Genomic DNA, 26878 nt, shown 5'->3' with positions numbered 1-26878 from the left:
CAAGGAGTGAACGGATATATGAACCACAAATAAGCTGCCAGAGATCGAAAAGTATATGTTTTTTCCTAAGAATATTAGTATGACTTTTTTTGAAACATGCTTATTGCTTTCTGGCCAAGAATCAGATAAGAACATTGATACCAATCTCATGTTTGTCTGTTAAATATGAAGCTTCAACTGGGACACAGTTAGCTTAGCAAAAAAGCTACAGAAAAAACAAACATGAGACTTCATGTTAATGAGCGAGCTTTAGAGATGCCAATAGGTGTCCAGCCATTGCCAGGCTGTCTATGTTATGGTCTGTTAAGTCAATCGTCCCCTGTCTGTATATGCAATGTAACGTACAGTATGTCTTCATTATTACTGCACATGCATGAAAGTGTTGTCTAATCGACTAGTGTTTGCAGCTGTAATCTGATGCTATCCACAATTTAGATTTCATTCTATGATGCTATTTCCTCATGTCACATCCACTCTAGCAAGGATATTAGTCCAGTGCAACCGTGTAAACTGTACTTCTGACCACCTATCTCCTTCCTGTAATTCATGTCTGTGGGAGACTCTCAAACATATTTCTGGAATACAGTGTTGAACTTTTGCCATTTCATTGAGCCCTGCAGGTGGAGGATGTGTGGAAGACCACAGAGTTTGTTGTGCTGTCTTATGGTGACACCAGAGACAGCTTCATCTTAGGAGACACAGATGACATCCAGGTGGCGACACACAGTACACCTGTCTCACAATACCATCTGTTGTCACACACTAGTTGTGTTTGAGTATATCTGACTGTGTGCTTTTCCATATTTGAAGGTACTCCTGGATGACAGCATTATCGATGTGGGCATGGTGGCATCTTCTTGCTACGTAGCTCCCATCAAGTTCAGGGTAGAGAAATTGCTGAGCCAGCTGACCCTCTTCAATCAAACACTGGTAAAGCTTAGAGAAGAATAGGATAGAGTGATCTGTCATCATTATCTTTTCAAGGTTTCATGCTTAATGCAGAGTTGGACTTTGGATTAGGCTTCAAATGTTACACAGCAGCTCTCCCTAGTGGCTGCAAACAAGAACCTAGATATCTTGCATGAAGAAATTATGGTTTATAATGTTTCCTAACTTTTGTATTTTGGCTTATGTCAGGAAAGACTAATTATTAATTTCCTTAAAGTCTCCTGCCACTCATATTATCTCTACTGTCCTTCCTCCCTCTAATCTATTTAATTCTTCTCTCTCTCTTCTCCTTCTACACTCTTATGCAGGATGAGTGGCTCACCTGCCAAAGAAACTGGCTATATCTAGAGGGTATCTTCTTGGCCCCAGACATCAAGAGGCAGATGCCTGCTGAGTCCAAGATGTTTCTTAAAGTGGACAAGTCCTGGAAGGAGATTATGGCAATGGTCAATAAGATGCCCAATGCCCTTAAAGCAGCCACACAGCCTGGTAGGTAGTTGTACAGTATCAATTGATTTGAAAAAGAGACAAGAAGACATACATATATGCACTGACGGTGGACAGATGCACACATGCACTCACTTAGATGAACACATTTTATCCTGCACAGATCTGTTGGAGACTTTTCAGCAGAACAACACTGTTTTGGATGATATACAGAAGAGCCTGGAAACCTACCTTGAGTCCAAGAGAGTCATCTTTCCCAGGTATACACCTACTTACATTTGTTACATATTAATAATTCATCTTGTTTTTTATCATCCTAACCTTTTTGCATTTCATCATGTTTCCTTCCTCGGTTGGTGTTTTTTTCTGAGCATGATGTAGTCTTAAAATATCAGATATACATAGTTTACTGCTCTGCATTTTCCCCCTTGACAGGTTTTTAGTTGTCACTCTAAACATCTCTTTCTTGTGAGCACTGAGTGACAAACTGTGATGAAGATGCCAGAAGTTTTAAGATGAACATATTAGTCCTTGATCCATCCCTTGCAGGTTCTACTTCTTATCCAATGATGAGCTACTAAAGATCCTGGGCCAGACAAGAAACCCCCAGGCTGTGCAACCCCTCCTCAGGAAGTGTTTTGACGCAATTGCACGGCTGGAATTTGCTTTGAGGCCCGAACAGTCTTCAGGGCAGGATGCTGGAGAACAGGAGGCGATCTACAGCAAAGATATCCTGAGCATGGTTTCCCCTGAGGGAGAGAAGGTCAGGTTGAAGTGGCCTTAACACATTTGCTCATCATGTTCTCTGTTTTTTTGCTACCTGTTGTTCTGTTGTGTAAAACCTTGCTGAGAACAAGAGAGAAAAAGTGGGTTAGGAGGAAAAAGAATACACTCACATGCTACCATGCTTACTGTAGAATCTATACAAACATCAACCCTGTCAGCCATCTTATATGACCAGTCTTCTCTTACTTACCGACTGTGAATAAGAATTAGAATAAAGCAGGTTTTGAAGTTATTCAAAACAATAATTTTGATTTGATTAGATTTAATTTGAGCATTATTTAAGGAAAAAAAATTGAACATGCTAAAAAAATCTGATTTGTATTTATTTTTAAAAAACTTGGATAACAGCTACTTGGGGAATGGTGTTGCCTCTGTGGCTGCAAGTTGTTTCCCGGTCTGTATCTAGTCTATCCTCAAATTGTAAATTATACCACAGCCATCATTGTGGTGTAACTGGTTTTGGGGTCTCAAATTTTGCATCAAGGATGATGAAAACTTCTTGAAAGCAATGTATCGGACAAAGGGCTTGTCACCAATGACTGTAAGGAATCACAGATTAACACGCCAACACATCTTTGATCATGCAAAGCAAAAAAAAAAAAAGGTGAATTGTGAGAACTGACACAGAGGATTTAAATGAACCTTTAATGACGACATGTATGATCATGTCCTTTCATATAACTGATCTTGTCTTTCTGTGTGTAAATGCAGGTAGCTTTCACCAGAGGTCTGAAGGCACAAGGCAATGTGGAGGATTGGCTTTGCAAGGTGGAGGAGGCGATGTTCTACTCAGTACGACACCTCAGCAAGGCGGCCATCGCAGACTACCAGGTGAAGTCAAGACAGGAGTGGGTGGTGGCTGGACATCCATCACAGGTAAACATACAAAGATTTACGTCAAAGGGACCAGTGCTCTTCTGATTATTTAAACATCTTACTTGTGTGCTTTTGTTTGTTTTGTGTCACACACATTGGCTTTGCACAAATGGCAAGATGGCATCATCAAGACTTTTTTATTTTTATACAGGAATTTAACTTCAGTTTTTGTGTTGGTCCACCAGGTGGTGCTGACCATCTCTCAGATGATGTGGTGCAGGGATGTGGAAGCCTGCCTGGAGGGAGACCATGATCATTTTGTTGCCCTGCAGGAATTTGAACAAACTAACTTTGATGTAAATCACATTAATTACTCTACCACTTGCCTTGTCCCTAATTGTCTGGTTAGATATTAGATTTGAAATCAAATCTACACTTGTGCTTAACCAAGTTTTTTGAGTTTTGAATTTCAAATGTTTTTGTGGTTGTGTGTGTTTGTGCTTTTGTGTGTGTATTCCAGAGGCTGAATGCTCTGGCAGTATTGGTACGAGGACAGCTGCCTACTTTACACCGTAATATCATCACTTCTCTCATCACTGTAGATGTCCATGCTAGAGACATTGTCACAGATCTAGTCAGCCAGAAGGTATACATGACTTTACACAGTGCAGTGTGTGCAATAGTATGAACATGCTCAAAAACCATCAAGAAGTTTATATCTTTGTTTGTTCTTGGCTTGGTACAATTGTTCCAGGTAGTGATTGGGGACTTTCAGGTGATCCAGAAATTAGCGTCAGCCCTCTTTTCCAGGTGGACTCCAGGTCTAACTTTGAGTGGCAGAAACAGCTCCGCTACTACTGGGACCCTGACCTGGAGAACTGTGTCGCCACAATGGCTCTCTCTACTCACACCTATGGCTGTGAATACCTGGGAGCCTGTCCTAGACTGGTTATCACACCACTCACGGTAATACATCAACACGCCTTGATAGACCACATATATTTATGTCTGATTCATGCCAAATCCTGTGAAACACAGAAACTTTTCTATGCTTTATGTTGAATGCAGCTACAGAGAAATCGAAGTGGGATCACATGTATCAATATTTAGATGAGCTTCCTTCAGTGGCAGTGCTTCGTTGAAATTATGTTTCTCCTACAGACAACTTGCAAATGCACAGACTACAAAATCTAAAGCTACCACATCACTACAATGAGCTAATAATGAAACATACCTTTTATCTTCATTGAAACAATCTCAGTTATGTCTTTCACCCACTCCTGATCTGCAGGACCGTTGCTATCTATGTCTGATGGGGGCTCTCCAGTTAGACCTAGGAGGAGCTCCAGCTGGGCCAACAGGGACAGGCAAAACAGAGACCATCAAGGAATTGGCTAAGGGCCTTGCCATACAGTGTGTGGTATTCAACTGCTCTGATGGACTTGACTACAAGGTAGGCCATGACAAACTGTATTCATCTAATCAGTCCACATTTTAACTCCAGTGTGCTTCTCTATTACAGATGTGTTTAATTTTTCCTGTTTGTTGCGTCTGCCTGTTTGTTTGAACGTATTTTCTTATGGAAACCTCTATACATACATGTGAGTCAGAACTCATTTTGACAAACTTTCAGTCCCACTGTATCTGTTCATTCCAGATAAATTAGCTGTAGAAGGCACTCTGACTGTACCTACTAAGTGTCTCCATTAGATGGCACTATTGCTAAAGGAGTCAAGCCTTTTGTCTTGTGCCAGTTAGAGCACACAGGCGCAGTGCTGAGCCTTTTTTACAGTTCTTGTGTGATACCATTTGTATAAAGCCAAATTTTATTCTTTATCCACTTTTTCTGTAAGTCTTTCCTGCCTCATCACTAGGTGTGTTTATGTCAGTAATATAATAGGTATGTGTTATTCTAGTGTGTTTTTTATTGTATTACAAATCTAGTCTAACACCCTGTTTGTTATCCAAATATAAATGAAAGGGATGACTCATTGGAATTCAGAAGGCAGGGTTGGAACCCTAAAGTTGAGGAACTTTATACTTTATACTAAATTATTTATTATTGTTCATTTTTTGCAGGTGACAGCAAACACAATGCTATTATTTCACCAATAAGCGCTAACTTATATTTTATGTATATAAGACATTTCGAAGCCAACAAACTTTAGTTTGTTCCTTTAACCTTGAGACAAACTCTACATTTCAATTAAATGTTAAACAGTGTTTTGTGCTCCAGTGCAGTGGTGTTGGAGTCAGTACAGCTTAAAGCACAAACTGACAGACAGCACGAAAGCCATTTTCTTCGTGTCTGCTGTAGTTAGTTATTAGAAGTAGATGCCTGTGTATTAGAGTTAGACAGGGCTTTGATTTAGCCAGGCTAGACTCGGAGTACTCTGTGCATTTTATGTGTAATGCTTTGTTCAGCTCTCCTCTACTGTGGCTGAGCAACATTTAACTGTACTATTTAATTGTCCATGAGATACTGTTGACTTTAAACAGTGTTTTTGTGTTACCCACAGAAGTAGTGCAAATAACAAAACATAATTAAATTAGCTGATACTCCCCGCAGCTGCTGCAGATATACGTCATCTTCACTGGTAGACATGGACGCCCTCTGCTAATATTTATAGCTAAAAAACATTTTTTATTTATTTATTTTTTTTACTATTTCCATCTTCAAATTATTACGTCTGTTTATCACTGTTGTCCAGTTCTTTGTGAATAAGTCATGGTAATCGCCTGTTTACTATGTATGAGCAAATGACTTCATCTTAACAGATAGCAGGAGTTTGCCAAGACAAATGGAGCCAAGATTTTATGCATAACTTGGAATTACAGTGACAGTCTCACGTGGCCTCAGTGTTCCCACTTTATGAAACAATACTTAGAAATAGAAATGACAATCCAAACCTATATGTATAATACGCAAATGCATAATAATACTTAATTTATGTTTAATCTGTCATACTTCTCTCCTCCAGATAATGCAGCGCTTCTTTAGCGGACTTGCTCAGTCAGGTGCTTGGTGTTGTTTCGACGAATTTAACCGCATCAACATTGAGGTGTTGTCAGTCATCGCTCAGCAGCTCATCACCATACGCAACGCCAAAGCTGCTAAGGTACACCCGCACACATTGCTGTACAATTAGACTCTAATTCCGAGGGACCAATGTAATGTCTGCTATCAGACTTTGTCACTGTAAAATTATTTTCTTGCTTTGTAATTTCCTTTGCATTGATAATTGGCCCTGAATTCCATAGGAAATCACAAAACACATCGCTCAAGTTGCATGTTGCACTACAGACACATAATGCATACATCTTTGACCAAATGTACTATCCTTCAAGTTCAACTGAATACCAGCCACTAAGCTAATGTCACATTACTTAGTTAATTAGGTCCCTAAGTCCGGCATACATGAAGAGCATCACTCCACTTTGTGTTATGCAGCTGTCAAGATTTCGATTTGAAGGCCAGGAGATCAAGCTGATGATGACATGCGCTGCGTTCATCACCATGAACCCCGTCTGTGCTGGAAGCACGGAGCTACCCGACAACCTAAAAGCTCTTTTTAGACCCATAGCCATGATGGTGCCAAACTATGCACTCATTGCTGAGGTAACAGACTGCTTCCATGTGTGTTGATCAGGGGTGTACCAAAATATTGATACTACGATATATCACGATATTTCGTCTTGAGGTACGATATCGTTATCGTTATACTGATTGACAATGTTTTGTAATTCCTGTGAAATAGATTTAGTGTAATCAATAAATTCTGAATTTCTTCAGTGACACATTGCTGTATCGTGATATTATCGTTACTGTGGGCAAAATATCGTGATAGTATCGTATTGTGAGGTACCTGGTGATACCCAGCCCTAGTGTTGATATAAATGCTTGCTTGTTTTCTTCACATAAGGACTTATTATTCACATGTTTATCTCCCTCCCCCCAGGTGATTTTGTTCTCAGAGGGATTTGAGTCCAGTGAGACCTTAGCAAGGAAAATTACCCAGATGTACAAGCTGTGCTCGGAGCAGCTGTCCCAGCAGGACCACTATGACTTTGGCATGAGAGCCATCAAGTTTGTCCTGGTCATGGCTGGGTCAGATTAACACACTCATACTTACACCGACACACATGTCTACTCAGTTATAGAACTGTGACTTGGACATACATACATTAATAACCTCAGTGCATTTAGCATCCATGTACAGAAAGTGCTTTGAGAGATTGTTAATGTCTCATGCAAACATGGTACTGCTTCTCACTCATGTTGGAGGATAAGAACCTATAGTTGATAAAATATAGAATTACTTGAAGGTCTAGTGTTTAGAGTTTAGTGGCATCAAGCATTGTGGTTGCAGATTAAAACCATCCCCTTATCTTATCCTCCCATACAATGGCTGTTTAAACACAAAAAAATGTGAAAGGGCCTCTCTAGAGCAAGTGTTTGGTTTGTCTGTTCTGCAACATGGCTGAATCGGTGGAAGAGGACCTGCTCCTTGTGTAGATATAAACGGCTCATTCCATTGTAAAGAAAACACAATGATTCTTATTATCAGGTAAATATACATTAATTAAAACTGAATTATTAATATTATATTCCATTTCTGCCGGAGAACCCCCCAAGTCCTACACACTAGCACTTTAAGCATGAGTTTCTCTGTGTCATGTTTGCAATTCCTTCACTCAGTCAAATGGATCTCAAACCTCAGATGAATGAGCAGTGGGACACATGGACAGATGAGTAACAACATTAGGTAGACCAAAGAGAGATTTGGAGACAAAACACAGTTGTTCTGGGTCCACAGGTGCCCATAAACATATTTGAATAGGTGTTTTTTTTTTTTTTTTTTTTTTTTACCAAATAAAGGGAAAGTCATGTTTTGGCCTGTTGGTTATTAGCCAAAGGTCTGGGAACTGTTGTAATTGGCTTGTGATTCATTGTCTGTCTTTGCTGAGATATTACTCCTCTGAGTCTGCTTGTTCCACACAAAGCACACATTCATTATAGCCTTCTCTAATGTCTCTAATGTTTTCATTGTTTGTTTTATAATTGAGTGGAGCAAGCCCATTGTGGGGATCAGATTATTTAATATTGAATTATCAGCTCATTTTAGCTCCTTGTTATGTTTATTACATCTGTATTTGTACTGAGTCCAATTTGCACAAATGAATTTGCTCATTATATCATTACTTTTCCATTATTGTTAATATTTGTATCACGCAATTCTCCAACTTTTGTAATGTATGCAAAAAAAGAAAAGATGCCTCTAGTGTAACTTTTCGAGTAATTGAAGTTAAGTTTCAAATGAAGTAAGTGGTCAAGGCATTTGATAACAACAGGTAAACTGTTAACCGAAGATTACTGTCCATTCCTTTATCATTGCTACAAATTAAATATAGCCTTTCATATTGTGGAAGTAATTATATTATGTATTAAATAAGTATTTAAACTTGCACTGGTGATTCAGTTTAGCAATGAGGACCCAGATGCAAAAATGCCAAGGCAGACAAGTAAAGAAACTAAAAGCTAGCTTAGTAAGTAACATAACTGACAGACAAAAAAAAAAAAAGAAAAACAGAAGAAGCAGGGCAGGGGCAAATTTGAGAACTAGTGAAGTACAAAAGTACAGAAACTAAATAAAGAACAAACAATAGAAGCACTGGGAATACAGGGAGGAACACAGAGCAAAACAATGACTGGCAAACAGAGAACACAGAAGACGCATGACTGGCGCTGGGAAATTGAACGAAAACAGATGAACAGACTAAGGGTGAGGGGAAAATACAGGCATAAATATACAGGAATGATTATCAATTCAAGCACAGGTGGACAGGCGGGAAAGAGACAAAAACAGGATGTTGAAAGTCACAACAAGGCACATGAGAATGGCTCTTTGACTGATAACCTGCTTTGAAGAAAATGCATGACAAGGTAACAAGGTTTTCAAGAACTGCATATAATTTGTAAAGCAATGATAGTTTTTTGTTGTGTTTTTAGGTCTCTGAAGAGAGCACACCCATACCTCAGTGAGGATGTGGTTCTTATCAGAGCCTTGAGAGACTCCAACCTGCCAAAGTTCCTTGCTGATGATGCTGTGCTGTTTGGGTAAGCCTTGATAGAGAAGAGCATTTTCCCTCTCGTGCTTGCAAATGCACACAGGCTGGACAAAACAACACATGAAATTATTACATCACACTACTAATAAAAGATATAATGAAAACATGTTTTTTATGTTGTTACATGTAAAAAACAATTATTTATCATTCTGTGTTGATGTGTTTACACTGTGTGTGTTGCCCACGTCCTCCAGTGGTATCCTATCAGATCTCTTCCCTGGTGTGTGTATCCCCGAGCATGACTATGGTGTGCTACGCTCCACCATCACGGAGTCTCTGGTTAAGAGAAACCTGCAGCCTCTGGCCAGCATGACCAATAAGGTACAAGGGGGGAAAGTGATGATTCCTTAGTATTGTAAATATATTGAATTATTACATTCTTAATATTTTACCTCTGTAAAACACTTTGCATGCATTTTGAAGACAAGGCTAGCATTACTATCCATGTTTGCTTCCTTGCCCTGGCTGTGGCAATCACCCCTCAAGGCCATTCACTCCAGGTGAAGATGTAAATCTTCATAGAAAAAAAAAACAAATTAATTTCCTAAAACATCTGGGCACTGTCAAAAAGTGTTGTTAGGGTAAAACAAATTAATTGTATATAACATATTTCAGCTATCAAATTATACACATTTGGTGTTTTAGTGCACATATTAATTCATAAATGTCTACAACTGTGTATGTGACATTTACTAAAGATAAACTCTCACAATTAAGTAATCATAATGTCATAAAATTCATTGCATACATTACATGTTAGCAGGTACAACAGGTTGTCCACTAATCATAGGCTTGCCGATTCATTCTCCAGCTTGACAGTCTACACGTTGAAAAATCCTAGTGTGAGACACTTAACCCAATCGCTCGTAAGGAGTGTGTGTAAAAGAGTAAACAAGATGCAAATTGTACGGTAAAGCACTATGGATACAATTGCTTTACTGTCTAAATGTGGTTGATTTACCATGTCAGTTATGTTCTATGATGGTTTTTGGACATTGGAGGTCAGTGGCACAGGGGAATTAGCTACATCATGCTATGACTACACAGGCAATGTTTTTCATGGGATCAATATGTCATATTTGTGTATTTTCATCAAATTCTATGACAATATTAGAGATTGTAGAGTATTGCTAGCCTTGCTTTTTAAAGGGTTGATGCACCCAAATTATAAAAATGCATCTCTAGTGGTATCTACCTCAGAGACAGTATAGTTGTTCTTGCTTTGAGGGTTCTTTAAAATTCTACAAACACAATATAATAGAGGTGAATAAAATGAGGATGATTTGTGTTTGTCTGATTATGATATTGCACCTAACCTCCCATCCTATGTTGTTTTATACATTCAGGTGATCCAGCTGTATGAGACCATGTTAGTGCGTCATGGTGTCATGTTGGTAGGGCCTACAGGTGGGGGTAAGACCACTGTTTACACCACCCTCGCAGACACACTGGAGACCCTCCATCGCACAGACCACAAGGAAAACAACCCCTTCTTTCAATCTGTCAAGACGTATGTTATCAACCCAAAGTCTGTCACAGTGGGAGAGCTCTACGGAGAGGTACTGTACACAAGAGAAGGAACAATTTCTTTGTTCTTCTCTCTGTATTGATTTATTTTAATTACCTCAACCACTCAGGCTAACACATTGACACTGGAGTGGCGGGACGGACTGATGGCGCTGAGTGTCCGTCATGCAGTCAGCGACACCAGTGACGACCACAAGTGGGTGATCTGTGACGGGCCAGTCGACGCCCTGTGGATTGAGAACATGAACACAGTTCTGGATGACAATAAGATTCTCTGTCTGGCTAACAGCGAGAGGATCAAACTTAATCCATCCATACATATGATGTTTGAGGTTAGAGCTGAACACAGAGAAATTTTAATATTTTGTCTAGAGTAAGGGTGACGCTCCCTTGTTTAGTGTTTTATTACATGGCTGTATAGTAGTTTGAGCTCTGAGTTCAGCTCATTTGTTCTCATTCAGTAACTGTTTTTCCAGGTCCAGGACTTGGCTGTGGCATCTCCAGCCACAGTCAGTCGCTGCGGGATGGTATATATTGACCCAGACGAGCTCAAGTGGATGCCCTATGTCCAGACATGGATCAACAGTCTAGGAGAGAAGGTTGTGCATACTTTATCAATATTTGGAATTGTAAAAACTTTTGAAAATGGCTGAAAGCATCTTCACGTAACAGAGGATTTACGCTTGGTATTGAGTACCTGTAAAGTAGTATTAAATGTTTAACTTCACCTGACAGGTCAGTGTAAATACACACAGAATATCTAAAGTACATTAAGTTTATGAGGTATGGGTGTGGGTATCATCCAAAGATGAAATACTCTTTATACTCTTATCTAATATCACGGAGTACCAATGTGTCATCAATCACCTGCCGTCCGTGCTCTTGTATTCTCTGTCTGTGAAGCTGTGGCTGTGTGTTCCTTGTTCTGTTTGTGCACTGGTACACGATAGGTAATGTGCCCTTTTCAGGCATTACAAGCAGGGGAACTTCAGCATCAGCAAAAACACTGATGACAGCACATCTCATCAAAGGTTATAGCTTGCAACATTAGACCTGAGCTGCTTAGGGTGACATAACAGCAGTGAGAGTGGGTCATCTCTCCCCTCAACTTTTAGAACAATCTCTCTCTCTCACTCTTTTGCTTTGTATTTCTCTCTGAGTCGAATTGTCTGAGGCTAATCTGTTTGATAACACTGCATTTGTTTGTTGCTTTTGTTGTCTTCCTTGTTGCTCCCTTCCTCTGTTTTCTCTGCACATTCATCTCCCATGTTTGAGTATTTCAACCTCTCCTTTAAGCTAACCAAGACCATTTTCTTTTTGAGGAAGAAACATTTGTTTCTTAGTTTAATTGATGCATTCTGCTTGTTTGAGGTAACTTTGATTACATTTTTAAAACAGTTTTGTAGTTAGGGTAGAGTTTATAATGAATTTTGTATTGATTCCCACTGGGCTATTTTAACTGAGGGAGTCCATCTCTCTGTATCTTTTAGGGACAGGGAAAACATTGCCTGCACTTATTCTAATTCTCTGTCTAACACTCTCCTTGTTCAAGGCATAGTTTATTATTCTGGGAAATAAGCTTATCCCTTACATCTCTTCATAAGATATAAAGCCACAGCCAACCACATAGCTTAGCATAAAGACCAAAAACAGGTAGGTTTTTTTCTAACCTTTGCACAGAGCCAGTCAACATATATACTCCTTGCTTGCACTCAGATTTAGCTGACAAATATGAGAGTGGTATTATTCTTGTCATCCACCTCCAGGCAAGGATATGAATAAATGTTGTTTCCCAAAATGTCAACTAACAAGGTTGCTTCAGTGATTGGGATACATGTCTCTTAAAGATCCCTTATTGTTGACCCTCCACTGCACACATCGACCTCTCTGTGACACTCTTTCTTCCATCACTCCATGTTGTGTTTCAAGCTCCCAGATGCTGTGCGCACATACCTGCTGGAGCTGTTTGAGCAGTATGTGGAGAAGGGGCTTCAGTTTGTGTTGCAGCATGGCACACAGGCGATTCCTCAGGTGGACATCAGTAAAGTCACCACACTTTGCTCCCTGCTAGAGGCACTGCTGCTGGGCGAAGGAGGGCCTGACCTCAAGACGGTATAATAATCACAAGATTTAACTGTCACTTCAGTAGAGCTTGAGTTCTGTTTATGGTGTCACACAGATCTATTAGTTCACAAGATGAGGTTTTACACAACAACTCATCACTTTATTCAAAATGGTGTAGGCAACAAATTGCTAAGACATATTCTGTGTTTAAGGGTCTGTATATGAGCATTAATGGAGCAACAAACAACTGTTTACATCCTAAGAAGAGACTAAAGTCACACTCCCTCTATGTGTGTTGTAATCTGAGCTTCTCTGTTCTTGGTTTTGGTAGCTGGTCTGCCCACACTTTCATATATTGATTGACCATCCTTGCATTTATATAGAAACTAAGAGAGTGTCCTCCCACACAGTATTTTGAACGAGTGCAGTTGGAAGCATTCAGCTGAAGGTGACCTTTCCTCCTCTAGAAAGAAACCATCATTTTTAGTGGAGGACTATTTGTTTAAGATAGCTAGCGTTAGTAGGACAGCTAGCCAAATAATAAAAACATTACATAGATTTAGGTCATTCAGCAGATCAAAGAAATATACCCTTAGCAGGCTGAATATGTTAAATATGTTATGAATTGATAAGAGCACTTTGTAGGTCATGTATATTTTATTTTGAACGACAGTTTATCCTGACATTTCTAATGCTGGCATCTATCTCTTGTGTTTGTGTGTGTTGGTGTCAGGATTCTGAGCATCCCAACAGTGTATTATGTCCGACCTTCATATTCTGCTACCTGTGGGCAGTAGGTGGCAACTTGACTAGTTCACACTGGGATGCTTTTGACGCCTTCATTAGGGAGCAGTTTGAAGACAACAGGGATGCAAAGGTATACTACATATGCACACACGTACAGGGATATACACAGAGATAGAAGCACACAACTGTATGTGCATAACAGATTGACATACATTCACTACCCTGAGCTGTATTACTCAGAGTCAAAGCCATTTACTAAAGCACTATTGGAATGGAATATGTGAAAAGGCTTGAAGATGAGCTTGTATTATATACAGTATAACATCAAAATACTCTTGGCAATGGATATATCTTGCTGTAGCACAGCTAATCTGAAAGGGGATTCTTCTCTGTAATATCAGTAAAGACATTAAGAAAGTGTATCCATATTGTACATTTTAGTAATTCCCTCAGTGGGTTTACAAGGAACATAGGGTAAATCAGATTGCAATAATTAGCTTTGTGCCCAATGTTGTGTAAGTTCATTGCATACCATCATAATAATATGCCACTCGTGCAGAATTAATAATTGGACATCACTGAATGAAGGGAATAATTTTTAATTGTAAAGGATGAATACAAGATGCAGGGAAAAAGATGATGGAAGGTGGAGGATGAAATTGTGAATCCCTCAGTCTTTCAGCCTCACAGGAAATTGAAAGTTAATTGTTTAAGAGGTTTGTCTTGGCTGGCAATAGTGGCAGATGATTTAGGGGACATCTTCCTGACAGAGACAGAACACACTAGGGCAGGAGCATGATTCACTCACCTGACGGGGGAGTTAGCATGTAAGTAAAAGATTGTTGATGGCTGCAGAGCATCATCTGGAACATCCCAGATGCTTCCACGTCTGTTCATTGGTCTGTGGAGCTGAACTTGAATTTTTATGTTTTTTATAACAGATAGCTGTTTGTGTAGGTTTGTGTGTGCTTACCCTGAGATGATGCCAGTGCAGCCAGCACCCAGCTGTGAAGCTTGAGGGAATAAGCTGCACACAAACTACTGGTGGAACTAGTGTGTGTCTGTGTGTGCCTGGGGTCCACACATGTGAACCATATAATTTGGTTTAACTGTCTGTCCATTGTGAGCAGAGGGTATTTTGATGTTAATAACTTACATAAACTGAGCTGACCTATCTTTTACTAATGAAACCTATAAACAATATACAGTTACATAGAAAGTTGGGCTGAAATTGACCTGTTTTCTACTTGTAGTAAAATGTCACATAAAAAGCACAAACAGCTATCAAAATAAACAGTTAAGCTTCACCACAGAGATGTCAGTAGTTTATGGCAAAATCACATTGGACACATGACCAAAACAGCTGAACAAAGTGTCTTTGTGACGAAAAAGTGGCATTTCAGAAGTGTATTAACTGGAGATTTAACAGTAGTTGAAGAATATGACTCCTCGACTTTTTTCATGTAAGACCATTGGCAAAATTTCCCTGCTGCTTCCTGAGAGAAAAACTCACATGCCACAGGGAAACATTCAAAGTATGACATAATAATGCCTTATCTCTAGAGAGGTTTTATAGCGAATGACATATGTGCAGTTTAATATGAACACTTGAATGCATTATTATTATTTATCTAGTTCTTTGTATATTGTCATATATGTCAGTTAATTTGTATTTGTCTGGGCCTTTTAGCTCCCGAAGTATGAAAACCTGTGGAATATGTACATCAACTTTAATGACAAGTGCCTGGAGCCATGGGGGAAGAAAATCCCTTTCTTCACGTACAACAGGGAGCAGCCCTTTTTTGAGATGCTGGTCCACACCACAAACACTGTCTGTTACGGCTATCTGATGGAGAAACTGCTATCAGTGCGACGTTCAGTACTCTTCACTGGCGACACTGGAGTGGGAAAGGTAAGAAAACAGTAGCAACACTGAGACATATTGTAAATGTAAGAAGACACTAAAGGGGCATCTTAGTTGTAGAGAGGAAAATCACAAATGGTGTTTCAGTGAATACTGACAGTGCCACTGTAAGAGCAAGTTAGGCAGGACCCGCTGCTAGTGTTAAGTTTACATACATATTGTAAACTGTGTTTTCTTCAGTGGCTTGTTAGTTAAGTTCCCCCTGATAAGCATCTCCACAGTGATGTGCTGAAGTTAAAAGTTCACTGCTCTGGTTCAGACAATGACAGCGATAGAATGCAGTGTTTCACTTTCCCATAGGGCAACCTGTGCAGCAGATCTCTAACAGCACACCTTGTTGTCAACTCACGTATTGTCTGTGTCACACAGAGACAGGCAGCAGAAGAAAAGAGGAATGTGTGTTATAAAGAGCTGTTGGGGGGTTGAGTGGCATGTGTGTGTAAATCTGACCAGCACAGAATCTGGCTCATTTGAAACTGACTAGCTGGTTACTGGTCATTATCAGTAATGCCAGGAAATGGCGAATTCTGGTCCCTGGCCGTTCCATCCTTGTATTTCTCTATACTATACTCACATAACTTCAAAGAAGTGTTAGATTTAAAGTGAAACTCTTGCCAAAATGTGAATGTATATGAGTCAAACCTTCATGTAAAAGCATAATTACGACGCAAGCGCCACTTTTAAGATTAGCCGTATTTTCGTTTTCAGCTAATACTCATTTTCAGTGGGAGTACATGGGGCACTTTTACACTAGCATCAAAATCAGGCTCGACACAACGTGAAAGGCTCGACACAACATGAAACTTTGCTCGTAGTATCACCAGGGTCTCTGAGACATGAAGGCATCTGACCAATCCGTGCTATTCAGGCCGAATAGCACAGATTGGTCAGCTTTTTCTCAGTCCTTCAGTTGGAGGTCTGATTATTTTCGTTCCTTTTTCTGAATACATAATGCATTAACTACTCTCAGGATAGCAGGACCATTTCACCCCGTATAACAAAACGTGTTTCTGAGCAACATTACACACCCTAGCTTTAACAGGGAAATTACATATTTGTGTGCTTCTGATGTCTGGTTCCTTGCCTCAGTTTCATTCAGTGCTTCTTGAAAACATTCCCACAGATGAGACTCTACAAAAAAAAATCATATCTAATCATATGATATTACAGCACCTATTCACATAAGATAAAATAAAGTAAGATACGTTTCATACATTGGTTGTTGAGATAATCGCCAAATCCATCAGAAATTCCCCAATAATGAATCACAGTTTAACTTTGGTGCTCAGTTCCTACTATGAATGTTTTCTTCTGTTAAAGATTTTGTTCAAGATATTAGATCCTAAAGGTTTGGTTAGAAAAAGGAAAAATTCAAGAGGATTATAGAGACGTAAAACTTAAGTTGTTACAGGTCAAACAAAATGTAAACGTGTCCGTGTTATTGAAGTATTTTTATGTGTCTGTCACCAGTCAGCTGCAGCTCGAGGCCTTCTCAGCAGTATCCAGAAAAAGGGAGGATACCTTCCAGTCTACATCAATTTCTCTGCTCAGACCTCTTCTGCACGCACACAGGAGATCATTGAGTCCAAACTGGAGATGAAGAGAAAAAATGTTTTGGGTATTGGCGTGCATTTGGAGTAATACACAGTCATATACATGCTGCAGTGTAAAACTGTGTAATAACTGATATTGTCCTCAATTGAGATGATTCATCTAGCCATTCTTTTATCCTTAAAAGTGTTAAACAATTAATTTTCCCTGCCTGTAGGTGCTCCTGGAAACAAGAAGTTAGTGGTATTTGTGGATGATCTGAATATGCCTAAACTGGACAGTTATGGCTCTCAGCCTCCGATAGAACTGCTGCGTCAGTTCCAGGACTTTTCTGGCTTCTATGACAGGAACAAGTTCTTCTGGAAGGACATCAAGGTATATGCATTCAAATAATATGAGCTAAACTGAAGATGCATTTGACCTTAATGGTTATGTACGTGCCTACATCTGACATGTGGCTGCATGGTGTTCAGCACACAGCTGTTACAGTCCCATGTAGTCATGGCTTTTGTAAGTCTAAATGTAGAGGATCATCGATTGAGCATTTAAAAAAAACATTGCTCAGTTGTTGTAGGACCAGTGTTCCTCCAATCTAGAGTCTAAGTGCTCATTAAGCCACACAACTGCTTTTCTATTTCTAATGTTTCCAGTTTTTATGTTTAGCCAGACTAAACTGTCCAGGTGCCTTACTTAAACACTCTAAGATGGAAATTATATTGATGTTCTCATTTAGAACTGGGTGAGTTGGCAAACAGCAAAATTGGTTTTCTGTTAAGTAACAAAGTGTAGATATAGCTCTTTGGTTTTTGTTTTAACACAGTCAGCATCAACTTAATTTGTTTCCTAGTTATACTTTTAATGAAGTTTGTCCATTTGTATAAGAAACCTATTCATCTTGCGTGCCTTTGTGTTGGCATCTGTATGTATGGTAATTTTGTATAGTGGATGTTTTCTGTTCTTTACTAATATAACATTTTTTAAATTTAACTGCAATCACAAAATTGATTGGACTTTGTACTACATGGGATGTCTGATAGAACAATATAGTTGAGTGTGTATGTGTGTATGTGTGTATGCATGATCTTGAACTTGCACATTAGCATTCAGAATCTTGTGTGATAATGCACTGCACCACCGACAGACACATACAAACACAAACACACAGTATTTAGTACACAGTACACTGAAGAAAGGATTATATTTTTGGTTTTCATTTGGAAACACAATCAAGGTAAACTAAAATCAAAGTTAACGTCAAAGTCATCTTTATTGTCAATTGTCATTATGTACCAGACATACAAAGGAAATCAAAATTACGTTTCTAACTATCTCACGGTGAGGACAAGACAAGACAAGACATACCTAACACTAATTTCTCCTCACTGTGAATTACTTTTTTAGTCGTGACATATATCAAGTTCAGGATTCAATATGTACACACTGACCAATGCAAGAATCAGCGTGGACTGTATTTTACACCCACCTGCCTTGGCAGGCATTCTGACCATTTCTGTTTCTTTTTCTTGTGCTCCTCTACCACCTGCTCATATGGAGAATGTTATTACTTTAACTAGCAACATGTGTCTTATTTGTTTCCCTCAGGAGAGAATATAACACATATTGCCCTTATAGATTTTTTTAAATCATCAGACTTAGTAATACAGTTTCTGAGCTATCTACAGCTTTCCAGATGGTAGAATGTCCGCCCTCAAAGCAGAAGTACTCTTTTTGTAACAGATCAGATTGAATGAGGGAGGTTTTATTTTTAAATTATATTTCTGTACTTGACATCTTTTAATTAAAGATAATACTCTTGTGACTATGCATGAGAAACAAACTAAACTGAAACATTACTTTTTTGCTTTCACTTTAGAAGGCAAAAATATTTGATATTTCTTAAATATCTCCTCTGATCTGTTCATGTTAGGAACATCATTCATCTAATTGCTAAACACCTGCTATTACATGCATGAAATAAATATTAAGTATTGCTGAACCAATTAGTCAATCAAATGATCAGTAGATTTTAAGACAATAAATTAACAAATAGCTTTGGACTTTGAACTGTTGGACAAAACAAGCATCCTGAGGATGACACTTGTGGCTGTGGAAATTTGCGCTGGGCATACTGAATACATATAAAATGATTCATTTATGGAAAACAATCTGCTCTTCTTCCTTTCTTCCTGCCCTTAAGGAAATGACCATTGCCGCTGCGTGTGCTCCACCAGGTGGGGGGCGCAATCCGGTGACCCCCCGATTCATCCGCCACTTTAGTGTGCTATGTCTTCCCACACCCTCGGTGCAGACCCTCCAGCAAATCATCAATGTGAGGAGACACACATACTATCTATTACACAAACATGTTCTAAACTGATTCAGAAATATTGTTATGTTACCTGAATGCATTTTGTTCATGTTCTCTTCAAGCCTCGTCTCTCTTTCTCATTCTTCCATTTCACCCTATTCATCATTATTTTTATTTATTTGAACCCTAATTTCTGCCTGCTCTCATCCGTTTTCCCTCCCAATCCTCATCCAGGCTTTCCTGAGAGGATTCCTGAGAGAGTTTTCCCAGGAGGTGAAGGACTGTGCCCATCAGATCGAGTATGCTGTTGTGGGGATTTACAACCGCTTGAGTGTAGATCTGCTGCCCACTCCAGCTAAATTCCACTATGTATTCAATCTCTGGGACTTCTTCAGGTGTGTCCAAGGTGAGACTTGAGCAGACATGCTGTCTGCACACACAGACATGCTCACATTGGACATCCATGGAAATTGACATGATCAGTGGGTTGCTTATTGACTGCATCACTAAAAAAAGCTTTTTAATGTTCAGTATGGACTCGCTCACGAATAAAGCATATACACCCTCTTTATTCAAATAAACTTTAACTTTGCTGTACGAGAATGACATACGGATGGTGTCTAAATCTTGGCACCTCCCCAGCATGGGGCACAGCCGTGATGCATCTCTTCAACTTCAACAAAGCTCTGTCTAAGCCTCGTGCTCCCAAATTGTCTGTGCCATCACCCCCTCTGCCTCTTTTCCTCTTTCCCCATCACTTCCCTTACCCAGCAGGCATCATTACAGCGCAACGATGAGCTGAAGTGACTTCTGTGACTGCTTTCTACCCACTACTTGTTCAGCAGAGCAAGAGTGCATTACTCAAACACAAAGTTCCCTTTTGCAATACACATTGTTGGTGAGGGGTAATAACTAACACCCGCTCATGTCATGTTGTTATATTGCTGGCATCACATGGCCTCTTCTGTTTTATAAACATGCATATGTGGCCTTGGAAATTGTTTTTATATGAATCTGATTAAGGTGGTTTGGATTTTCTTTACATTCATCTGTCCTCTCTTGATGACTAGGTATACTGCAGTGTGAGTCGAGTCAAGTGAGAGACAAAAACCAGATCTTCCGTTTCTTCTGCCATGAATGTCAGCGGGTGTTCCACGACCGACTTGTCAACAACCAAGATAAGACCTATTTCAACACCATCGTCTGCGAGATGGCCAGTAAGAATGCGTTCACAAAGACCCACATAATAATGTGTCACTCTCCACATTTTACAGTTACAATCCTTATCCCGACGCTGTCATTCTTCTCAGTGTTTTTTCTCTCATGTTGTTTATGAGTTATCCTGGAAAAAAGATGTTTTTCTTTTTTTTGTTTGCCTCTCACTTTGGATTCTTTGAATTCATAATGAGTAAATATTTACCAAAAAACAAGATGGTTTTGAGGTATAACATGAATTGTCTTGTATTTGTACTATATTGAATCGAATATAAGTCAAAAAAGGATTTAAAAGTCATTGCATATTTACATTTTAAACAGTGTCCCAACTTTTTTTTAAATCGGGGTTGTATTTTGTATCTTTCTAAGTTGAGGAATACTCCTCTTTTTGACCCTGTCTGTCTCTTTCTTCAAGGCAAATATTTTAGCATTGACTTGGACCCCTCGTTCTTTCTTACTCAGCCCATCATATTTGGTGACTTCATCAAGGTAAGGTTCTCCTGTTGAAAATGCTTGTTAAGTTCAGAAAACATTTGATTTGCTATTAACACTGAGTACCTTACAACTTTCACTTGTAGGTGGGTGCAGCGAAAGCTGACCGTCTGTATGAGGATCTGACAGACATGGATGAGGTTCAGGCTGTTCTCCAGCACTACCTCGATGATTACAACATGACCTACTCCAAGGAGACAAAGCTGGTTTTCTTCCAGGATGCCATAGAGCATGTCTCCAGGTGTGTACGTGCAAACGTGCACAGCTGAATTGACAGATTTTCTTTTGGGGTGACTCCTTAGTTGGTGGTTAACGTTAATGGACTGTGAGATGAAAATCACACCAAGTAAGTGCTTGTTCAAAAGAAATATCTAGAAAAACAATTGAAGAGGTCAAGTTTATCTCTGGAAAACCTGCTCTCGAAATGTAGTGTTTGAAAGAGATATGATTGTTGCTGATAATGAAGTGACTGTCAAATGTTTAAATGAATTTTGAGAGAAATAGTTTGTGTGTAAGATTCTTCTCATGTTTATTAGTACTGTTATATCAAGTCCCAAACTGTAGAAAGTGAGTCAGTCGACAGAGAAATGTACTCAGCCCGTATTCAGAAACTATGTTTTTGGGTAAACTGTCAGGGCTTCTGTAAGGTTGTGATGTCACAACTATACAATCATGCACCCAGCATCACCCTGATTGCAAAAACACTGGCAGAGTTGATGCAATGGGCGAATGCCTGCTCAGGCCTCTGGGAGCTGACTAATCAGAGCAGAATAAGCTTTTCGGAATGGAGGTAAACAGGCACTGAAACAGGTTACAGATAGGGACAGTTTTTTGAACATTGAAGTACTTGAACTTATTTTAGTTACCTAAAGAAAAGTATGAACCTCAAAACAGGCATAACTAGATAGTTTTAACAATAGAACTGTATGAATGAACCACAATAGAATAAAGCTCGGAGGTAAAGCTGCAGGGTCTTACTACAAATGATGACAGTGATTTTATTTATTTTCTCCTAGGATTGCCCGTATAATTCGTCATGAGAGAGGCAATGCCCTGCTAGTTGGGGTAGGAGGTACAGGCAAGCAGTCACTCACTCGGTTAGCAGCCCATATGAGCGGTAACTATTGCTTTGAGATTGATCAGAGTCGAGGCTACAACTATGACAGCTTCCAAGAGGACCTCAGAACGCTCTACAAAATGGCTGGTGTGGAGGGAAAAGATACGGTGTTCCTCTTAACAGATACTCAGGTATGATGGGAGGACTTGGTTGACATAGAGATTATAAATAGTTAATGCCTGCAGATTGTTTGTGTGCCTGCAGATAGTTTTATTTTTTCTGTTGCACATACAATTCTTCTCTCCACTTTGTCTTTCCTGTTATAGATTGTGGTGGAGGAGTTTTTAGAGGACATCAACAACATGCTGAACTCTGGCAAGGTGCCCAACCTTTTTGAGAAAGATGAACTGGAGCAAGTACTAGCTGCCACCCTGCCGAAAGCCAAAGGGGCAGGAATCAGTGAGGAGAACAGGGACGAGGTTCGCACAGAAACAAACACTTGCTGTAAAATCATTCAGGCAGTTAAAATGCAACCAAGTTTGTAGATCTATAACATATGCCAGCAAACACATGAATTCAAGTATGCTGTGCAGATGATCTGAGCAAATGATTGAGTTAGAAAGTTGAGGAGAAAGCTCAGTGAGTTGTGGTGTTGGAAGATGATGAATCATGATGTGAAGAAAATTAGGCTGTGTAAAGAGCAGTGAACTGCGAATATCAATACAATTTTAACCTAACAAGTGTGGGTGTTTTTCTAATGGATTCCAATGGGTGCCAGAAAGGATAGTGGTTTAGCCAGAGGTAAGAAATGTGATTAAAGGAATGATTTGACATTTGAGGAAATACATTTATTCACTTTCTTGCCAAGAGTTAGTTGATATGTTCGATCAGAATCTCACATCTGTGTGGAAATGTTAAGCAGCCTCCAGCAGCTGCCTAGTTTTGCTCAGCATGAAGATTGGAAAAATGGGGAAAGAGCTAGCCTGTCATATCATATTTGTTAAATCCGTACAACAAAAACAACGTGTAATAACTAACATTGTGGTTTTATAGGAGGTTCTGTGCCAGACAATCGCTCACACACATCCGTAACGCAAAGTACATTCAAGAGAGATTTGACTGAAACAGTAAAAAATAATCCCAGATATTGGAACTTATTTGTTTATTTTTTTTTTTTTTGTAAAGATTAATAGATGAAAAAAAGGGATTATCTGTATCAGACGCTGTGGTCAAAACAAAAACTGAACACTGTCTGTTGCTAAAAGAGGTTATTTAAAAACTTTCAAAAACATCACACATACACAGTGTTATCCATCAAAGTCTTTGGCCCCAGGAGAGCTGTAGGAGAATATCAGTCTTTAATGTTACTTGCCTGCTGAGACAGTGCTTCCAGCAATTATAGTATCTGTGTGTGTGTGGCCTTCAGGTGTTTCAGTATTTCATCTCTCGTGTACGGGAGAAGCTGCACATTGTGCTCTGTATGAGTCCCGTCGGTGATGCCTTCAGGTCCCGCTGTCGTATGTTTCCCTCCCTGGTCAACTGCTGCACCATCGATTGGTTTGTGCAGGTATGCTGAGCTAGCTCTCGGTTTTCTGACTGTACCTAGTCATTTGTGTGCATGTACTTAGCTTGGGATTGTGAAACTAGATGATTTTGCAATTATACATTGAAATTATTATAACTGGTTCAAACATGTTACAGGTATTATCTGCATGTTTTTAGGTTGTATCACTGTCTTGAATCAGTCTACAGCACCATTATACTTTCAGTCTAACATTAACATCATTCTGCTGGTCTTGGCAGCTACACCCAAAATGGAAATTCTTCTCCACTCAGACACAATTTTCCCCATTTCTTCTTCTTATTGTATTCTGCTTGTTTCACATGCTTTCATTCTGGAGGCTTGTAATTTTCATCTTCATTTAATGTCTTTATTATTATGGGTTTTTTTTTGTTTGTTTATTTGTTTTTTTAATTCTTTCTATTGCTGTACTATGGAATCACTGCACAAATAAATAAAAGCTAAAATAAAAAGTGTATATCTTCACCCCTGTTGAAATCTCACTCTCTCCTCTCTTGCCCAGTGGCCTCGTGAGGCCCTGCTCTCTGTCTCACAGGCCTTCTTCCAGAATGTTGACTTTGTGAACGAGGAGCAGAAACAGAACTTCTCAGCCATGTGTGTGGAAATACATGTTAGTGTCACTGACATGGCTGAGCGCTTCCACTCAGAGCTGAGGCGCCGATACTACACTACTCCTACCTCGTACCTAGAGCTCATCAACCTATACCTGTCCATGTTGGAGGATAAGAGAGAGGACCAAGTGCTTGTGAGTCCAACCATCAAAATGCACAAGTGGTTATCGGCACAAGTGATTAGTTGTCAGTGTTGGAATTGATGGTGAATCTTTACCTCACATTTTTACAGAGGACAGAGCATTTTTTCTTGATGATAAGCGTCTTTGTGGATGTTGAAGAATATGTATATATTAAATTTTTGTAGGATATGCCAGCAGGCAAAATATGCATAATATATCCCTGTGTGGGGGGCGTGTTTATTTATAGGCCAAGGATCGTGTGAAGAACGTTCTGACCAAGCTGCTGAAGACCAATGAGCTTGTGGACAAAATGAAAGTGGACCTGTCTGTTCTGAAACCAGTCCTGCAACAAAAATCCATTGATGTTGATGCCCTCGAGGAAAAACTGGCCACTGACCAGGAGAGCGCTGACAAGGTCTGTGTTTGCATATGAGAGAGGAAGAGATGAACAAGAGATAGACACAAAACAAAACTAAACTAAAAATTGTATCTATCGTGTCCTTAAAGTGCGGAAAAAGCTCCCATATATTTGTGCATTAAACAAAAATGAATCCTTGCCACAGGTGCGTGAAGTAGTGCAAGAGGAGGAAGCGCTGGCCAAGGCCAAAGCCGAAGACACCCAGGCCTTGAGGGAGCTGGATGAGGCTCTGTCAGCCATCGAGGATGCCAATCAGGCCCTTAAGTCTCTCGACAGGGCTGACTTCACTGAGATCAAGGCACTCACCAAACCCCCAGACCTGGTCATGACTGTCTTGGAGGCTGTCTGCATCCTGCTCAACTCCAAGTCAGTGTGCTTTTCTCCTACTCAAAATAAAAAAAAAACAGACTTCCCTTCCTCAAAGATTTTTGATTGAAGATATGTGTCTGCTCTGTGGTCACATAAGAATGCCCTTCTCTCCCCAGCTTATATGCCATTATTGCTAGCCTTCTTCTCACTAATTATGTCACATACTAATAATCTATTTCAGAAAAATATATGGATGGATGAAGCAATTTAAAGCATAAACAAGTATAAGAGCATGAATAACAGACAAGACATTAAATCATTTGTTCAGCTCAACTGATTTAATTCAACACCAGTGGCAAACGGTCATCTGTAAATATTTTCTAATTCTGTCAGATCCAAATTAATTGCTGGTGAGTGAACCTGATCCAATTTCAGTCTAGGATAAGTGACTACAAAAAAACAGGTCTACCAAACAGGAAAATCATGTAGTCACACCATGTCTGTGTCCTAAAAAAGATCCATTGGGTGTGTCATTTATCGCACTGATCAATCATTTTAATCATTGCGGCACCCTAAAATATCATCAACATTGTTATTACTGTTACCAAATGTTTAGCCATTTTAACAGTGCTAATCACAATTGTCACTCTGCCAAATGTGTGAGATTTAAGCCTAGTTTTTAATCCCATATATTTTGTTGTCAGCATCCAGAGAGATTACCTTACCATCTCATGACTCATCCCTCTGTCAACCCTTAAATTTCATCAAGCAGTAATCTACTGCATTGCTGCACTAAATCCAGTCCTGCCTAATATCCTGTCTACTTTAACCTTTGAACATGCACTGTTTCACCTCCTGTACACTAATACTATGTGAAACTAACACACACTTGTGGTTCAATGCAAAGGTGTCAATTTATGTATTTCACTCTAAGTACCCTAGTTACATGCAAACCACCAAGGTGATAATGGTCACGAAAACACTTTGGTTTTGCTTTAGTAATTTCCATGGTTTAGGCTACTGTTGTTGGACATAAACACACAACGGGGCAGTATTCTCATACAAATTGGCCACAACATAACAGTGTGTTGCTTGTGTGTATAATACCATAATACCACAACCTAAAGTAATATCTAAGCAAAAAATACCTACACATATGAATACCATAACTTGGAATTTGTCATGCAGTATCAACATACATACAGCTTACACACAAAGATGTCATTTTATTTAATTATTTAGGCCAATTATTTATTCATTCATTTTTTTTCCCCCCATGGGTGCTGAACCTTTTCTGTGGGTGCACCCATGTGACCACCACATATGGTATTATGATGTCAATTCACATGAATATGAACATGTGACATGTGTAATTCCTACATTATAATCACAGTATTGTGACATGCAGAAGTTTATATACAATGTACCTTGTACAGTTGGTGTAAAATAAAACTGGAAATGTATACTTTGTGCCAATATGAATTAAGCCATATATGAACACTAATCATTATTAGCCATTTTGTTTGGCCTCATTTTTTTCCACAACTCCCCATCAACATCCTTCTCTCCACACAGCTCGGACAGGCTTGGGGCCAAGCAATTACTTGAAGATGCCAATTTCCTCAGGCGCCTGACAGACTATGACAAGGACAATATTAAGCCTCAGATCCTGTTGAAACTTCAGAAATACATCAACAACCCTGATTTCATACCTGAGAAGGTCTGTTTGGATTTCATGTTGAACAATCTGATAGTCAGATCCTTTGGTGCAGGGTTCAGAGTAAACGCATTTTGGGGAAATTGTAGTTCAAACATGTTGACAGTT

The 26878-nt window shown here is 39.4% G+C and overlaps 1 protein-coding gene across 1 annotated transcript in view; it reads left to right on the top strand.

The window, feature by feature from the left end:
* dnah6 (dynein, axonemal, heavy chain 6) overlaps positions 1 to 26878 on the top strand; it is a 59487-nt gene that overhangs the window by 9063 nt on the left and 23546 nt on the right. The window contains exons 25-59 of the mRNA XM_037077719.1: positions 621 to 713; positions 811 to 930; positions 1257 to 1437; positions 1559 to 1655; positions 1945 to 2158; positions 2893 to 3057; positions 3243 to 3353; positions 3518 to 3643; positions 3808 to 3963; positions 4289 to 4450; positions 5979 to 6116; positions 6449 to 6616; positions 6957 to 7105; positions 9008 to 9115; positions 9321 to 9447; positions 10473 to 10685; positions 10764 to 10985; positions 11130 to 11252; positions 12583 to 12765; positions 13451 to 13594; positions 15155 to 15376; positions 16859 to 17006; positions 17157 to 17314; positions 19137 to 19268; positions 19482 to 19653; positions 20318 to 20464; positions 20878 to 20951; positions 21041 to 21195; positions 21971 to 22202; positions 22338 to 22490; positions 23438 to 23578; positions 24096 to 24338; positions 24574 to 24741; positions 24890 to 25110; positions 26629 to 26773. Coding sequence (XP_036933614.1) covers positions 621 to 713; positions 811 to 930; positions 1257 to 1437; positions 1559 to 1655; positions 1945 to 2158; positions 2893 to 3057; positions 3243 to 3353; positions 3518 to 3643; positions 3808 to 3963; positions 4289 to 4450; positions 5979 to 6116; positions 6449 to 6616; positions 6957 to 7105; positions 9008 to 9115; positions 9321 to 9447; positions 10473 to 10685; positions 10764 to 10985; positions 11130 to 11252; positions 12583 to 12765; positions 13451 to 13594; positions 15155 to 15376; positions 16859 to 17006; positions 17157 to 17314; positions 19137 to 19268; positions 19482 to 19653; positions 20318 to 20464; positions 20878 to 20951; positions 21041 to 21195; positions 21971 to 22202; positions 22338 to 22490; positions 23438 to 23578; positions 24096 to 24338; positions 24574 to 24741; positions 24890 to 25110; positions 26629 to 26773 — 5511 coding nt within the window. The remainder of the gene's footprint in view (positions 1 to 620; positions 714 to 810; positions 931 to 1256; positions 1438 to 1558; positions 1656 to 1944; positions 2159 to 2892; positions 3058 to 3242; positions 3354 to 3517; positions 3644 to 3807; positions 3964 to 4288; positions 4451 to 5978; positions 6117 to 6448; positions 6617 to 6956; positions 7106 to 9007; positions 9116 to 9320; positions 9448 to 10472; positions 10686 to 10763; positions 10986 to 11129; positions 11253 to 12582; positions 12766 to 13450; positions 13595 to 15154; positions 15377 to 16858; positions 17007 to 17156; positions 17315 to 19136; positions 19269 to 19481; positions 19654 to 20317; positions 20465 to 20877; positions 20952 to 21040; positions 21196 to 21970; positions 22203 to 22337; positions 22491 to 23437; positions 23579 to 24095; positions 24339 to 24573; positions 24742 to 24889; positions 25111 to 26628; positions 26774 to 26878) is intronic.

The sequence above is a fragment of the Acanthopagrus latus genome, chromosome 1 (assembly GCF_904848185.1).
Source record: "Acanthopagrus latus isolate v.2019 chromosome 1, fAcaLat1.1, whole genome shotgun sequence".
Lineage (NCBI taxonomy): Eukaryota > Metazoa > Chordata > Actinopteri > Spariformes > Sparidae > Acanthopagrus > Acanthopagrus latus.
The sequence above is the reverse complement of the archived record's forward strand: the minus strand, read 5'-3'. Positions and strand labels throughout refer to the sequence as shown.